The sequence below is a fragment of the Hesperophylax consimilis genome, chromosome 28 (assembly GCF_061612785.1).
Source record: "Hesperophylax consimilis isolate HC1 chromosome 28, BYU_Hcon_1.0, whole genome shotgun sequence".
NCBI lineage: Eukaryota > Metazoa > Arthropoda > Insecta > Trichoptera > Limnephilidae > Hesperophylax > Hesperophylax consimilis.
In genome coordinates, this window is record NC_142863.1 from 3,314,049 (window position 1) to 3,332,215 (window position 18,167).

At 34.9% G+C, this 18,167-nt stretch overlaps 3 protein-coding genes across 4 annotated transcripts in view; 1 reads left to right on the top strand and 2 right to left on the bottom strand.

Annotated features, from left to right (window-relative positions):
- The window catches only part of LOC149410032 (uncharacterized), a 38,347-nt gene extending 35,274 nt beyond the window's left edge, over positions 1-3,073 (bottom strand). Inside the window, exons 1-2 of the mRNA XM_089648766.1 lie at positions 2,827-3,073; positions 2,512-2,592 (exon numbers count right to left, since the gene is read on the bottom strand). Of these exons, the coding sequence (XP_089504892.1) occupies positions 2,512-2,592; positions 2,827-2,940 (195 nt within the window). The 5' untranslated portion in view covers positions 2,941-3,073. The remainder of the gene's footprint in view (positions 1-2,511; positions 2,593-2,826) is intronic.
- A 293-nt stretch (positions 3,074-3,366) lies between these two features.
- Pldn (biogenesis of lysosomal organelles complex 1 subunit pallidin) lies at positions 3,367-9,681 on the top strand. Its single transcript, XM_089648626.1, has 5 exons — positions 3,367-3,472; positions 3,988-4,095; positions 4,179-4,266; positions 4,876-4,962; positions 8,686-9,681. The coding sequence occupies exons 1-5, from the start codon at positions 3,459-3,461 to the stop codon at positions 8,809-8,811; spliced, it is 423 nt and encodes a 140-aa protein (XP_089504752.1). The 5' UTR covers positions 3,367-3,458; the 3' UTR covers positions 8,812-9,681.
- Positions 9,682-12,758: 3,077 nt separating this feature from the next.
- Positions 12,759-18,167, bottom strand: part of Swim (Secreted Wg-interacting molecule) — a 147,552-nt gene continuing 142,143 nt past the window's right edge. For both annotated transcript variants that reach the window (XM_089648768.1, XM_089648767.1), the window contains exons 7-9: positions 16,442-16,641; positions 14,958-15,094; positions 12,759-14,773 (exon numbers count right to left, since the gene is read on the bottom strand). In XM_089648768.1, the coding sequence (XP_089504894.1) occupies positions 14,603-14,773; positions 14,958-15,094; positions 16,442-16,641 (508 nt within the window). In that variant the 3' untranslated portion in view covers positions 12,759-14,602. The remainder of the gene's footprint in view (positions 14,774-14,957; positions 15,095-16,441; positions 16,642-18,167) is intronic.

Consider the following 18,167-nt stretch of genomic DNA (forward strand, 5'->3'; position numbering starts at 1 on the left):
ATCTAAATTCTGTTCCATTTCCATGGGAAGTTCATTTATTTTCAAGTTCTGTGAAGGTTCTATTCAAGTTCTGTTATTATATCATTATTGGCCAGTTATTTCATAAAACTTAAATAATTTATTTATTTACTACACGCCCTAGTGGGCTTTTCTTTTAAAAAAAATACAAGCATTTTGTATCAGAGTTAAACACTTAAAAATTAATACAATAAAGAAGAATGTAAACATAATGGCAAAAATGAATCCTCACGCATATAATTGAATTTAAAAGATTCAACAAAACAAAATAGTAGAAGCGGAGAAGTTATATGGGTACATAGATCTATTTGTGTCTAGTAGAATAAAAGTGATAGAATATACAACATTTATACTGATTAGTTTTCAAATGAAATATATCACCCAGATCAGAATATTTGTTTCCGAGATTGTGAAGTCTCGGAATCGGAGAATTTTGGTAAGCTAGTGTCCTGGTGTTATTGAAGTAAAAAGGTAAGAAATAATAATGAAATAAATAATGTCAGAACTTGAATAAAACGTTCACAGAACTTGAAAATTACCTTGATGAATTGTTCAAATTCTGTGAAACAAACGGTACTTAGTGCTCGAATTTCGCTTAGGCCCTTTCAGCTTTCCAATACATAGTAATGCAAAATCATGTGCTTTTGGTTTTAAAAATTTGTTACTTAGAAATATTTTAGAAGCTTTAATTAAATACTGCTAGTAGAACATATCTTGGCCTTTGAAATAATCAAGTCTTTTTATAAGCCCAGAAAAAAATAAAGTTTCAGGCCTATAAAAAATGCTATAAAGTTCAAAATCAACAATCCAACTTACAAAACAATTTTCGGTTCTGGTTTTAATGTATAACGTGGCAAATTAAGTTCTTTAGAAAACAATCGTAAAACATTTATGCTTGAATTTCGCAAAATAAAATTCACTTTTTGGCGATGTTTTTTTCTTGCATAAATCGTTAAGCGAGAATTTAAACCTTATCGCCATCTACATATTGTTTGCGGCCCGTTTCCAAATTTTACACGACGTGGTGCATCGCCTTAAGGATAAAGTAAAAATTAATATTTTTAAATGCTTTATTTACCCTAAATTATACAGGAATATAAGACAAGAGTAACGAACCATTTACAAGTATACTGATTATAATTATACATATGATTTCGCCGTAAGTAGTTACTGTTTGTTGACAGTACGAGATAAAAATGGATAACGCTTTGTGTGTCGACTTATCACTTAAAACATACTATAATATTTAAATATGGAATGATAATAATTGATTTATAATGACGACCTCTGTGGACTACTGACTGAAAGCAAGTAAGATTTTAGACTATGAATCCAGAATTTGGAGGATTGAATGCCGGCTTGCGCAAAACAAATTTCACTCAATACATATACTAGACAGCTGTATTATAAAACATTCACAAAGTTTCATAAAAGGAATCATTATTTTTCTCTTATTCCGCTTCACTCTTAATACGCAATATTTCACTTTCAAATAAATGGATTTAGCTTTATTAATTCAAAACATGATTTATTATGTCGGGGGAGACAGAAAAATACGCACTTTTAATTTTAATTTCGTTTATTAAGTCACTTACGCGATATGTCAATTAGTATGCGGCGCCGTTATAGTCGCAGCCGACGGCGACTATGTTCATATCAAGAGTTGGATTATATTCATAATATCGTATTAGAATTTAATCACAAACCAGTCTATACAACCTAGCGTAGCCCACAAACTACTTGAAAAGTGGGATATAACTCTAAAGGGGACGCGAGCAGGCGTTCCCCAACATTCATAGTAACTTTTAGTAATAATATAACTAAATTCAAGTATTAATTCAAAATAAACATTCCATATTTACCGTGAAGCGGAATTCGTAACCTTTACCAAGGAATCTTTGGTTTCATGGAGGTGTAAATTTGAATTCTTCTATGGTCAACTTATAGATTTGAATTTTTGTATTTTCTCTTTCTAACACCGTTTAGAATATTTAAACCATATTTCTAAGCATAACAATAATAATAATAATATTTGGTTAATTTACATAGCGTTGTTTTCGTGAGAAATCATCTCAAGGGAGGCACAACGATTTCTATGAGATCATAATATAAGCTGTTCCGATAAGCGAACAAATTAACTCTATGGGTAATAGGTTTGTTCTCAAAACAGAACAAATTAGCCTAAGGCGTTAAATAATATATTTGCGGCATATACCAGAGTGAAAGATACTCTCAGTACCACCCTGGTGAAAGACCACAAATCAGAATCAAAATACCGCTTTTTAAGTCATTAAATCTGAATAAGCCCACACATAAAAAATAATAAATATGATTATTTTGTTAAAAACAAGTTTTGGACAGCATACTTTTTGTGCAATTTCACTTTTTTCCTAGCCAACACGTATAAAGAGCGGGAAACCCAAAAAAAGTAAATCGCGAACGTGACGGTATGGAAAGTAGATCATTCCAATGAAAATAAACCAAATGACTGACCTGTCCATCGCCGCTTTCTCTCTCTGACAAATCAGAGCCGCTATTGTCTCCAGATCCGTATTCTGACTCCGCATCATCGTCCTAAAATCACAACACTTATTAGGAATGTTATTACAGATCGCCTACAGAATTAAGTTAATTGCTGACAAGACAAAATACCGCACAATGAAGACGATCGTGACCTCATTGTTGTTAAATTGGCTCACATTCCGCGGCTAATTAACCGCAATAAAACAACAAGAGTAATTTTAATGTATGAATATTAATCGGGTGCAGGATTTGGTTTTGTATTTATTAGCGTAATACAACACTTACATCGCCGGAATTGATATGATTACTCTCTTCGTAAGATGCGTCCGAATATTCGCCGGAGTCCGTCCGATCTTTGCGCCGCCTCGCCAACGCCATGTTCTGTATTAACGATGCCATTTCGACAATAATCTGGCGGCGGGGCGCCGATCAATGCAGTTGCTTGGGAAATATATCAATTATTTGAGGTAAAACTGAATTCCACAAGACTATTTCTAAAAATGTCAAAATCTACGTGCCTCCTTACTCCGGGCAAATCCATAGATGAACTGCTTCTGAAACTTCTTCTTTTAATTAATGTTTTATAAGTGAATGTTCATATTTTACTGGCCAGAAATATTCAGCATAAGAACTAAATAAATAAACTTTATTACAACCTTTACTTAGCAATATTAAACGAATTTTAAATTTTTTTCAATAATAAATTTGTACAGGAGCCATGAGGGCAATCAATTACCATAGGGCCAGTGATATCTTTGGGATTGTTTAATTTATATATGTTTATTTTTTGAATAGGGTATCATTATTTTTTATCGTCGGGTTTCTATCTTCTATGGTTTATAGCAAAATATGTCATATGATGTGTCAAAGAAAAAACACTAATAAATATTACAAAAGTAATCGAAAGTAGTGTAAAAATGGATTCTAACAGGTAATAAAACATGTGTACTTCTGAAATAATATAGCCATCTAATAGTGAAAGACTTTTAGCTTCGCTTTTCCACTATTTATTATTGCTTGCCTTCTTCAAAATGATTTTGCAAAAATATCGTATAATATTATGAACTGCCGGCTCTATTTTTACGGCATATACTTTCTTGGGATTCAAATTTAGTACATTTAATACGTAAAATTTTGGATATATTATACATTCTATTACACTAACATTTTGGATCATATTAGATTTTCTCAATACCTACCTAAATAAATAATTAAATTTGTTTTCATCAAATTAGTTACCCTCCCTTTAATACTCTCCCGCCTAATTTAAAATAAAATGCGTCTATTTACACTTATTTTTATGTCTACACTTACGTGAATTTTATTTTTATTTTGAGTGTACTTTGTATCCTTGCGAAGTAATCATTGGTTCCGAAACTTGTTGATTTGTATCATCGAAAACAGTGTTCAAAAATAAGTTTTGTTATTATTTTACCCTAATTTCAGTTCAGGAAAGTTAGCTACTGATGAGGATATTAAAAATCTCTGCGATGGCTTACTTGGAATTTACCAGGAGCCACTGGAGAAGGTTTCCACAAGCTTGAAAGAACTTACGTAAGTTAATAATTACCGAAAACAACTTACTATTTATTAATCATATTTGCTCCTTTAAATTTTCTTAATTTTCTCATTTCCAGAACTAAACAAAAATCACTAATTGACGCGGTAGAATCACAGAACTTGAAGCTGCAGACTTCTCAAAACAGTGAAATTGTGAAAAATATGGTAAGAAGAATAATGTATTGTCTTCCGGCATGCAACTTTTTTTCCAAAAGGGATATTTTAATGACAATCGATTCATAATAATTTTTTTTGTTCGAGTCAAAGTTCGTTTGGCGGCTCCCTCTCGTAAGCAACGTTCCCTCTGATTTCTTTCACTGTGTGTGCTGCACATTAACTTACCTGTGCAAGATATTAAAGACAGAAAGAGGCGAATGCGCAAATACGGACATTCATGCATAGATAATATTAAGTATCCTAGAATGTACCACAAAATAATAAATTACATTTTTTTAAATGTTATGAATATTATAAAAATCTAGTGACACATTCCATTCTTCGAGATGTGTGCGGAAGATGAAAACATGTGTGCGGACAATTTGTATCAAATGCGTGCTGCACACTCCGCTCCTTTGAGAGAACATCATTAGGCTGGTTGAGTGGAAGTGAAATTGGTGTTAGTATCCGAAGAGACGCTAACGCCTATGCAAAGAGCCGACACCTGTCCGAAAGTATATAGAACTGGAGGTACAGTTAAAAATGCGGCCAGGATTCAAGCTCATAATAATGTCAGTCCTATTTGGTGATATTTTATTTATTTGCTTTTTGTTTCAGTTTGCTGATGTAATTCACTGCAGAGAGAGGCTAATTTCCATCAAAAAGCAGATGACCTCGATTCACGAGCGATCCAGTAAACTCAGGGTGATTATGATGTAGTTTAATATATTATATACATATTTGTAAGAGTTAGACTATGGTCGTGGCTCCGTACTACGCTGAAGAATTATGCTCACTGGTGTCGCGAAACTGCGATTCCATCTTATAAATTTGGCATTTGAAGGTACTGCTGGTATAAACCCTTTGCAACTCACTCGAATGACCAGTCCCAAAATTATTTATTTAGAATTAAAGGCAAAAGTACCATTTAGATACATCGACCAGCTAGGTCTTTTACACAGACTGTAAGATAGGGGGCCGGTCAGTCCGTAGTTAGCCGCTAGGTCCGGGTAGAAATCTGCTTTACCCTTGCTCGGGTCGGTAAAGGAATCTACTTTTATCCTTGCTCCGGTCGGTACAGGAATCTGCTTTTATCCTTGCTCCGGTCGGTACAGGAATCTGCTTTATCCTCGGTGCGGGAGGAGGCAGGCAGAGGCAGAAATCCAGGGGGGAGCCAAGTCAAAGAAGTTTCCAAGTTGAGATCCAGAGAGAAGCAGTCAGGAAGAGCAGAGTAGAGTAGCTGGTGGCGGTCCAAGGCAGAGAGAGAGAGCTGAAGGCTGGCGCGCCGTATTTATTGTGCAATCCCCCTCTCCCGACTTTGGGGAGGGCGGGGTTGACGCGCTGCCTTCATTCGCGGGTTGTTGATGATCCGCGGGCTGTGACGTCCGCTAAGATTTAATTAGCGGAGGTCACAGCCTTTAGAACTACTCTACTCTTTATGCTCTTTTAATCGATCCTAACCACTCCTCCCTAGCATTTTTATTTATCAATCAGTTGTACATACATTCATTCAGTGTGGGGGTCCCCGGCCCAACATATTCAGGGGAAATCGTAATTAATTTTCTTAAATTTAATTTTACACAAATTCTTATTATCTAGTTATGCTAAGGAGAGTCCGGCCGTTTTATCAATGTATTTTATTTCGTAATATCTACGGCCAAACTCTCTCAAACTTAGTCTAAACATTTCAATAAATCATCAATTCAAAATATTGCCCCGTACAACGTTGCTTAGGGGCGCGTTGATTGGTCCCGGGCGGTCTCCTGGGCCGGCCGGGCGCTTGCGGTGAGGGGAAGCAATGCGGGGGCGAGTGGGACTCGAGGTATCGAAGCCCCACGTAAGTTCTAAAAACACGCTCCCGCTCGGTGCTTCGACCACTATGAAATGGCAGCCGCCGGGAGCGGTACACACCGTCCGGTATACATGATAGTTAGAAAATAAAAATTGTAAGATTATGTAAGTAAAAAAGAAAAAAGAATATTAAGTCGTACAAATTTAATGAAAGAAATGAAGAAGAAACAAAAACAACAAAACCTGTTATGCATTGACCTCGACAAATGCTAAAAGGTTTAACTAGAACAATTTTATACTTCAATTGAGGCATATTAAAAACATCAGGTAAGTAGGACTCACCCGTTACAGTTGGGGCCACCGAGAATATTCCAGTTTCGAGATACTTAGGTAAAGACTAATGATGATGTAACTTCATTTCCTACATCACTTCATCCCGGCCGAGATATCAATTTACACTGGATAGGAACGTATCATAGAAATAACTTACATTTCTAGGATGGGTAGGACATTTAGAGGATTTAATATTGAGGTTTCCTATCCTTTGTGAATACCTACCTACTCCCAAATATACTGCGTGAACACTGACGTCAATAGCCGGCTAGCTACTGCGTCAGTCTTTCTGAGGTATAGAGAAATTGCAAACGTTGATTACATAGAATGTGTTTATTGACAGAATAATATCAACTACTTAAAATCATTTGAATTAATGTGTGCTGAAATTACGCATTATTACTAAAAATCCCTTATCCCACTGTTACCGCTAACGAGTTTGGCCTGGTCCAATATTGGTCCAATATTTTGTCATAAATTTTAGTCCAAAGTCCAATGCCTTCTGTCGAACTCGCTGCACGTTCACGGTCTTGTAACCAATTCTGTGAATCATGTTAGTGGAGATTGGCTTCTTGAGTTCGGTACAACGTCTCATGTATTCGTTTATCTCTCATCAGAGCAGGAGCCATGCAATTGCAGTGTTGAAGAATTGTGCCCGCGCATGTCACGAAGCACTGCAACTGCAGTGTCGACCTTATACATTCATTTTGCCTTTGGATATTACTTCTACTGGATTTACTAAACAAATAAATCAAAATGTCACTTTATCAAGTATGGTATTGTCTTCATGTTGACCTTAACAAAAACGTATTTTTATTTATTGAATATTGCCGGCTCCTACGGGTTATTGAACTTCTCATATATATTTGACGACGTGTAAGTTTGGATATGCAGGATGGATAGCAGGAGAAAGGAGAAAATATGCACGCAAGTGGATGAATTAAGAAGTTGGAATTGTCCCAGGAAGAAATGGCAATCGAGCAAAATTGTCAATATTTGTTGAATCTATATAAATAAAAATGTTTGTTTGTTCAAAACTTCAAATCTCCTAAAGTTCTTCACCGATTCCTATGAAATTTGGACACAATGTTGCATTCAAATACATGCATTTTTTTAAATACCTATATTATATCAATGTCACCTGTGACAGGTAAAAACGTGCTTTTTTGAAAAACATCATAATCTGTTGGACAAAAATTAAAAATAAAAAAAGCGTGCCATCTGTTGGACGTAAAAGTGACATGCTCTATTGTTTTTCTATCTGCACAGTCAGACTGAGCCACAGCAACACGTGGCGGGGTAAAGCTAGTCTTCTGATATGAATGTTGAGAAGTTTGGGGACAGAGCATTCAACGCCCTGGGTTCAGATTCTTGGATTGAGTTGCCGTTTAGTCTGAGTCAGAAACTTGTTTTGAAAACTAAAAACAGACTTTTTTCGAAGAGTCTATCTACAATAACCAATTAAAAGCACCCTTGAAGTGATTGAATCACTAAGAGGCGCTATATATATATAGTTAAACGAAACTAACTTACCATCAGGCCCTTTTACTGCAGGGGTAGGCAGAGAGGATGGACTTCCAAACAACTCGTCTTGACACACACTCCTTCATTCACATTCATACCCTCTGTTATACTGACTTTTGACATGGACCGACTCAAGTATTTGGTTCAATTGATCGTGCCATGTCGGGCGTCACCGACTTCTACCATTCACATTTGCGTCATTATTCTCCTTACACTCCTTTCTTCATTAATTTGCTCTTCATGACCAAACCATCTAAGTGTCCCTTTCTTAATCTTACTCACTACGCTTACATTAGCCTTGCATTCTTTGCAAATCTCCACATTTCTCACACTATCGTACATGGTTTTACCGCACACATGCCTCAGGGATCTCATTTCTACAGCATTCAGTCTACTTTCATTCTTTCTCTGCCAGTTCCATGCCTCACTTTCGTACATCAGGGTAAGTACCAACACTCCATTGTGGACTGCTAGCTTTGCTTCTTTGGACAATTTTTTGTCAGCGCCAACTGCGTTCAGTCCTCCATTAATGGAGTTACCTGCATTTACCCCTTTCTTTTCTTTTTCTTTCAATATCTCTGTCAGCCTTCCCATCTCTCATAAATATACTCCCTAGATATGCTTCCTAGCTCAGGGTTGGTACCAGCACTCCATTGTGGAATTCTAGCTTCGCTTCTTTAGACAATTTTTGCTTTATGAAGTTGACCATTTATTATTATTTTATTGGAGATGCCAATATTTCCGGAAGAATGAAATAATTGTGTTTGTGTTTTGTTGCAGGTACGATCTCAAAATGTATTAAACAAAGCAATGATCCGGCACACGGCCAGGATCCAGGAGTTGGACAGAGAACAAAAACTAATTGGCGGCCACGGCAGTTCACAGCCAACCATCAATTCCTCCTAGACTTTTACTGTATCTTTATCTATATGTACATATTATATAACCACCCTGTACTCGCTGAAGAGATAGACCCAAATATTATTATAATAAAAACAATCGAGTTGGGCCATGAACCAATAAACCGCGTGTCGCCAACTTCGCTGCATCTACGCACAGTGGCGCCCCTCCTTCGTTTCTCTGCATTTATTTCATTGCATAACTGCTTCCGTGCAGTTTGGTCATAGCTTGGTGACGATCAGCCCGCTTCCATGCCATATCTTCCTTTGTTTCTATTATATATGAATAAAACAATAGAAGTGTGTTGTTGGTGTGTCCATGCGTCTGAAGTAAGGTTCATTTTTCATTACTTCAAAAAAAGTGAAACGTTTAAATTGATCAAATATCGAAATTCTTTCTCCAAAATATAATCCTTTTCTAGATGACGAAACGTCTTAATTTGGTGACATCAGTTTTCTTTCGAATTAGTTTACCTCTTTAATGCCTTTTTTATACTTTTGTTATATGTATTAAGTTAGTTATTTTGTTAGTTTTAAGTATTGTCTTTAAGATTTCCTTTTTGACCCATTATCTGCGGATCGCATGCATTGTCATTTTCGTTAGTTTGTTGTGTAAAAACTAAACATGTGAAGTAAGTGGAATATTTTTAAACATCCACAATAGTAAATTGGATGACTTTCAAAAGACTTCTAAACAAAACATGTATATTTTTTAATAATCGTGCTGTCTAGAAAAATAATCCAGCACGGTGGTATGTAATACACATTATCGTTTGATTAATTGAACAGCTTCCCGGTTAAAAATGTATTCCTATAATCTACCTACGAAAGAGCTCTTAAAAAGAGCGTTAATAATTAAATAACTTTTTTATATGTACAAGGTGTGTTTATATGTACGGAAAGTGTCTAAAGTTGCGTGTGCACTTGCGAGCTGAAGCACGAACCGCCGTTTATGGTTGTTTCTTTCCTTTCCCATAATTTATGGTTTGGCTCGCAAGTGTATACGCAGCCTAAGACAGTAAATCAGGGGGATGGGGGGGACCAAAAAAATTTAATATATGTAAGCATTTATGACTTGTAAAAATTTGCTGAAATTAATTGGGTAGTGTTTATTTAATTATTGAATATGAAAAGAATGGGGGGCTATGAGAATGAGCAGTGAATTACATCCAATTTCCTATTATTTTGTATACTTACATTGTAATAATGTATAGATTAAATAAAGATTTTTCAATCTTAACCTGATACACGCGACTGTTGTACATGCAATCCATCGGCGACTATCCCCGTACGCAGACGTCGCATGTATGATCCATGAAGTTTCACTAAAACTTGCCGTGTGGTGGGATAGATGGCGGTGTAGCCAACATTAATAAGGGTAAAAAAAAGTTTATTTTAATTTTATATCATTCCTCTTTTTGGACTGATTAAAAATAGCCTTTGAAAGCCTGTCCTTAGTAAATATGTAGAATTTATTGTGTAATGTAGATAGAATATTATTATAAATCTCATGTACGTATATTTATTTTAAATCCTGTGAAAATTGTTATCAAATTATATAATATTTTATTACAAAAGTCTTATATTTAACTACTAGACTCTAACTAGTCTATCTCGGTCATCTCCACTTCTTCCACCATTCACTACCGTATAGTGTATACCACAATGTTACTGTTAAAACACTACATTACATCGACTTTAATTCCACGCAAAAGAAGCAAAGATATTGCTTTAGGTATTCCTCGGGCGTCCCCGATTTCTTCTACGATTCAAACCACTCTCTAAACACTCCTGGCACTAATAAGAACAAACTTTGAAATGTTCAGCGATATCGGTCAACTACTTTAGGAGTTTTGCGAGCGCAAATATACGCAGGTTGAATTTTTGTATATTAAGATTACTACATACTTTACGCAGAGTTTTTCGATGTCGAATTTAGACACTAATTTTCTCTTATTTTGAATGTCAAGTTTACAAAATTTCATCATGTATCAAAATTCTGTTTTAAAGGTTAAGTGTGCAAAATTTCAGCAATCTCAGTTCGCCCATAGAATGATTTGTAGGCCTCTGTGTTTCCTCCTACAGGTTCACTCCCCCCTTTACTCAAAAAGACCCTTGACACAGCACTCAAAAGATGCCTATTTCCCTCAGGCCTTTTTGTGTGGGGTCAATATAAAAAATAAAAGAAATCTCTGCATAAAACAGTAGATTTGTATAAAAAACAAAGCCACTCTGCCACAGACACTCTTCTTTATTATATATTTAATTATTTGTATACACATTGAACCCAAACACTTAAGAAAATGGATTGTATAAAATCTTTGGATCCACACTAGAAAATGGATCATACAAAATCTTTGGATCCATGCTAGAAAATGGATCATATAAAATCTTTGGATCCATGCTAGAAAATGGATCATATAAAATCTTTGGACCCGTGCTAGAAAATGGATCATATAAAATCTTTGGACCCGTGCTAGAAAATGGATCATATAAAATCCTTGGATCCATGCTAGAAAATGGATCATATAAAATCTTTGGACCCGTGCTAGAAAATGGATCATATAAAATCTTTGGATCCATGCTAGAAAATGGTTTACATAAAATCTTTGGATCCATGCTAGAAAATGGATTATATAAAATCTTTGAATCTACGCTAGAAAATGGATCATATAAAATCTTTGGACCCACGCTAGAAAATGGATCATATAAAATCTTTGGATCCACGCTAGAAAATGGAACATATAAAATCTTTGGATCCACGCTAGAAAATGGATCATATGAAATCTTTGGACCCTCGCTAGAAAATGGATCATATAAAATCTTTGGATCCATGCTAGAAAATGGATCATATTTAATCTTTGAACCCTCGCTAGAAAATGGATCGTATAAAATCTTTGGATCCATGCTAGAAAATGGATCATATAAAATCTTTGAACCCTCGCTAGAAAATGGATCATATAAAATCTTTGGATCCATGCTAGAAAATGGATCATATAAAATCTTTGAACCCTCGCTAGAAAATGGATCATATAAAATCTTTGGATCCTCGCTAGAAAATGGATCATATAACATCTTTTGACCCACGCTACAAAATGGTTCATATAAAATCTTTGGATCCATGCTAGAAAATGGATCATATAAAATCTTTGAACCCTCGCTAGAAAATGGATCATATAAAATCTTCGAACCCTCGCTAGAAAATGGATCATATAAAATCTTTGAACCCTCGCTAGAAAATGGATCATATAAAATCTTCGAACCCTCGCTAGAAAATGGATCATATATATATATTTTTTTTTTTTTTTAATTATTATTTTTTTTTTTTTAAAGTAAGACAAACATTCCCGGGTTACGAATAACCTGACAATATTTGAAAATCTTCTACTACCACCACAGAAAGCTGAAAATGTTGCTTGTGTTGTGATGGAGGACTTAGCCGGCCGAGGAATTGAACACACTACGCCTGAGTGGGACCCAAGCGCGATGTCAACTCGGCCACCGACCGGTCGAATATAAAATCTTTATATCCATGCTAGAAAATGGATCATATAAAATCTTTGAACCTTCGCTAGAAAATGGATCATATAAAATCTTTGGATCCATGCTAGAAAATGGATCATATAAAATCTTTGGATCCATGCTAGAAAATGGATCATATTTAATCTTTGAACCCTCGCTAGAAAATGGATCATATAACAAACTGAACTTGAAAATCTAATTGTAGATGAAAATTTTGTAAGATTCTGTAGATCAATGAATGCGATGGACCGGACATGGTAAAAGAATGCCAGTTGGCAGGAAACTAAAAATGAAGACTGAGTGGGTGCTCCAGTGGAAGAGGACTTAAGCATGGCTAGAAGCAGAAGGACTGAGGAGGCCGATGACGAGGGACTGCAGCCATGATGAATTAGTATGTCATGTTTTCGTTGAATAATTAATTACACAAAACAGTACAAGCTAAATTTTATTATAGAAAAATATCATCTATAAAATATTCACTTCTCTCTTACATAAATTCAAAATACATTCTACAGTAAAGTTAAATTATAATTTAACATGAAAAATAACAAAACAAGCAATAAAAATATGGCAGTTTACAATGAATTAGTTTAATAATAATAATTACTACTTTTATGAATATTTACTGCAAAAAGATGCTCAACGACACTGATATAATATGTAGAACAAATTATAATTATTATAGTAATATTTTAAGACACAAGTTAACTCTTTCATTCAATAAATTTTTTTTAATTTCAACAAAATCTGATCGATACACATGTTTTATTTTCAAACATAATAATGTTTGAACATCTCTTCTTCCAAAAATATTTTTAAGTCACAGATAGTAAGGTAACATAATGTGTAAAAACACTGATGTAAAAGTTATTTTATGATGTTTAAATCAACACTTTCAAATGACTTTACACAAGATACAAAAAATTCAATGTATTTGATACATCCACGGAAGTTGAAGATTGACAAAATTTGCCATGACATGAGACAATAATTTTATAAGTAATAAATGTGTCTACTTAAAAGCAGGTAATTTGCAACTTCAAAGTATATAATATACCACTTAAAAGTACATAAGGTACCACTTTAAAGAAGGTATGTTCATACTACATAGTGTACCACTCAAAAGAATATAATAATAACTTAGAAGTACATAATGTACCACTTGAAAGCACATAATGAACCACTTAAAAAAGGAGGTGCATTTTGCATAGTAAACTCAAAAGCACATAATGAACCACTTAAAAGCACATAATGTACCACTAGGAAGTATATAATGTACCACTAAGCACATAGTTTACCACGAAAAGCACACAATGGACCACTTAAAAGCGCAAAATATGCCACTTAAAAGCACATAATGTACCACTTAGAAGTGCGTAACGTACCACTTGGCACATTATGTTCTATGTAAAGCACATAATGTACCACTTAAAGCACATAAATAAGTAGAGGAAAAATATTATTTTTAATTTATTTTAAACAAAAAATATAAAACTATGAATGCATTGCTTTTATGGCAGTAATCTAAGATATGGAAATTGCCTGAGTTAAACGACATTCCAGACCTTAGTTTTGTAAGTAAACAATTGCCACGTAATTAAATCAACAATTTGTAACACTAATGAGAAATTTATAATATTTATAATGACATGGTAAAAAGACAGTAGTAGATGACTAAGGAAAAATTGTAGAATGCAATCTGTTTGTATACAAATTTAAGCCTCGCTAACCCTCTTAGGGGGTGTTTCACCACCACTGAGTAAACTGTTGAGTGAATTTATTAATAAGTTTAGCATGGCTTTAAAACAACAGTCATTCCCTTGACGGTTAGCTTTTAACAGTAGTGTTACTAATTGACAGTTTACACAGGGGTGGTAAAATACACCCTTAGTCCCAGAGAGCCAATATACTGGCGCACCTAAAACTGTGCCAAATACTTCTCAGTGCTTATCTGTCACACCAAACTTTGTTGTATCATAATAATAAAACACAATAACACAAGAAACCCTGTGAAACGAGTTCATTGGAGAAACCTTTTGTCATCCAAATAAATTCAAGCCAAAGACCAAAAGAATTAAGCAAATCATTGTTTACTTTTTAAAATATTCTGTACAAATTTCCAGCATTTCTCTTGCATAACACACATTATCTTTTAATGCACATAATTTAATTTCTAACAAAAATAATAATCACCATCTACTTGACAGTCAGTTTACCATAGACATTATCAATATGGCATCTAGTCTTGCTTGGCATAGACCATAGACATGGATAAGTTAACCCCTCCTGCGCAGCATGTTGGCGGGGTAGAGGTTATTGCTGTTGGGGTTGATGGTGTTGGGCCAGGCACCGATGACGAAGGTCTCCACCTCGCATTCGTTGCTCCCGCGCTTAATTCGGAAGTAGCCATCTTCGCCCCACTGATTTCCCCAGCTGTTGGCTGCCACCTGGAATGAAAAGGATCGTATTGTACAATTTAACCGCTTTACTGTTTTTTTCAAATCCAATATTTTTCTAGTTTTAAGAAATCCTCTGTCGATTTGCTAGTAGCTTACCGCACTTGCCTCGATCTTATGCTAGTTTTAACCTTTAAAAATTAACAAAATGGTTCCAATGTGCTATGTAATTTACCCAGTATTTCGTGCCATCTTCTTCGCCCCATCCAATCAGTCTGACGGAGTGGTATCCATACTCCTTAGGGACATTCCTGGTCTTGCGGTAGATACCTCCATTGTACGAAAACAGGTCCTGGTACACCTTCAGTGTGGCTGGAATTACAAAAATGCACAATTATTATCAGATGGTCAAATTTAAATCTCACTAACATCAATATCTTTTATCTGCCTGTAATTGAGCTGCTCAGATGCAGACCATGTTAACTGACATTTTTGCAAAATAGTTTTTTCACGATAACCGTATTTCTCCTCTATGTCCTTTTCTTTCTTTCTCCTATGTCCTCTTTCACTGGCGATCAATCTCGTAGTGGTAGCACTGTTTTAATAGATGTGTAATCAATAGTATCCGACATACTGTTGATCAAGTAAAGAATGGTAAGTGATGCAAGATGGCGGATGGCCGACACATACCATGTTCTGTGTCATCACAATTAAAGGATGAAGTGATTGTAAATTCTGTAGATTTTCTGAAAACAATAACCCGAACTCTTTGAGTAAGGAAGATATGACCACGATAAGATGTGTTTCCTCCCTCCTACAACATGGGACTCTTCAAGACCCATGTTCACTCCTTCCTCTCCACACAGCATCCCCAAAGATGACATAGGCCCTGAGGGATATTATTTTCTTCAGGGCCTCCTGTGTGGAGTTAATATAAAAAAAATTAAAAAAAAGATTTTGATAAATTTCTAACCTGTTTCATGTGAAGCATGTAGAGTGTTTTCAATTAACACGTTTTACACGCTATAACTTTGATCGATTTTGAGGCTTTTCAATGGTATCTACACGCACATGGCATTGTTTACCTGAAAATGTTGTTATTTCATGGCATGTCATGTTATCAATCGATTACATCTTTTGTGATTTACGAGGACCCAGATGATTAATCGTGGATGAAAAATTATGTTGTTAATTTAATTTCACCTTTAATCACCTTAACTTTCAACCTTATACATATTTTGCACTGGTAATTTTTTCCTTTTTGCACTTCATTAAATTTGGAACATATAAATATGTTTGATACCATAAATTGGTTCATGTGTTCATGTAAAGAATGGTAACTAACATTTTTTTCCCATTTTTCAAGTTTAATTATTTTGTTTCAAATCATATTACTGTAACGAACATAGCTTTGTATTGTCACATGGTACAAAGTTAATAAAAATTAAAAACAACTCTTAATTTTTTACGAATTATGTTATTTTTCTAAACATTCAAAATGTTATATCTCTAAACATGTTTTTGTCAGTTTACATGATCTACAGCCTAACAGCTCAATTTTCCTTAAAAGAATGATATCAAATTATTTTTGAATATCAAATTGATTGTAGCATTAGAGACCAATGCAAAAGGAACGGGGAAGAAATGTGAGAGCGAGAAATCGGCAGGATTAGAGGTTAGAGAGTTATCCAGGGACAGATTTGAATGTGTGTATGTTACCTTGAGCTGGTCCAGAATTGAGAATCTCGTACATAATATCCGTCTCGTTGCCCAGCCTGTAGGCCGGGGACACGTGGTAGCGCTCCAGACGCCCCGTATCCCGGGGGGGCTTGCACCCGGAGCCCTGCAGTGTCGCCTTGCGTGGCATCTTGCATTTCTGTTCCTTGCTGTTGTACGGCAGGCACTCTTCATCTACCAGACTGAAATTAAGGACATTGAACACATGTAAGAAATAAATTTTGCCGAACGTAAATTACTTCTTTGAATCTGTGTTACAAATTTAATCACATAGAATGAACCATGAATCTAATTGTGCATGAGACAGTACTGAGAACATGGTGGAAAGAATAACGCACACAAAATTCCACTAATATCAAATAAGTATGGTAGCAGAACACTTGACTATTTGATACCTGTGATTTATAACAAATTTAACGAAAACTTTAACTTGAAAAATAATGAGGAACCTTGCCCTAAACTGACAAAAAAGTGGTTAATAAATGAACAAAACGTTTATCTATCCTAAACATTATATTTGGTATTTATATTTAAACTTAAGCTAATGTGTATTATGTTATAACATTAAATGGTAGAACCTACAGACAAGCTGATTGTCACAGCTTTGTGGGACTACCCATATCTTATATTGTATAAAATGTAACTATATTAAATTTAATAAATAAATAAATAAAAAAAAAAATAAAAAAAAATGCACATTTCTTTCCGCGAAACAGAGCACTTACATGCGTGGTGTGCAATAGCTCGAGGACAAACCATTAAATGTCCTCTGTAAAACAAGTGGGCCACTTCAGATCTGAATAGTCAGATGTTGGTACGATTACCTGTCTATGAGTACCTACTCCATATTATTGTTTCTTTATTGTCTCGGTATTTACCTATATCCAGTGTTTCCAACTTAGCTCCTTTAGAGCAAGATTTAGTTCTAAATTGAGGCCGTCAGCTCCTAAAAAGTGGTTTTTTTTTATTAATATCAATAGCAAAATTTGTACATTATGTAGGTTTAAAGTATAATACAAGTATATTTTTTGTATTTTTTTCACAGTCCTCCTCACTAGGGTTTCCTGTTCTGAGGCGGCCTGTAGTTTTTCTTAAATTTTTGTATTTAGTTTTGAATTGTCTTTACATTGTCTTCATAATGTTTGTAAGTTGATTATTACTTTGATCTCTAAGCCATGTTTTGACTTTTGTTTTAAATATACTCATTTCGTTTATTTTTTTGGTTTCATTTGGTAGAGCGTTGAACAATTTTATAGCATGGAATTTATTATTTCTCTGTCCAAAGGATGTGTTCAAACTGGGAGTAATCAGGATATTTTCGCTTTTTGCCCTGGTTGTGTATTTATGTTGGGCAGTGGAGTATTCGGATATGTTTTTTTTCAGTTTAAATAAAATATTTTTTGAATATAGTTTCTGTACATTGTAAACATTGAAGTTTTTGAATATTTCTTCTGTCGGAGTTCTAAGCGGAACTTTCAGTATAGTCTTTAATACTCCTTTTTGTGCTATATTGAGCCGCTCTGTGTGAGTGCTCAAGGCAGACCCCCATCCAGTTATTCCGTACTCTATTTGTGATTGACACAAAGCATAGTATACTTTTTTAATATCGTTTATATTGAGGATATTGCGAATGTTTCTAAAGAAGTATATGTACCTGGTTAGTTTTTTTGTAATTACATCTATATGTGAGTTCCAACGGAGATTATCA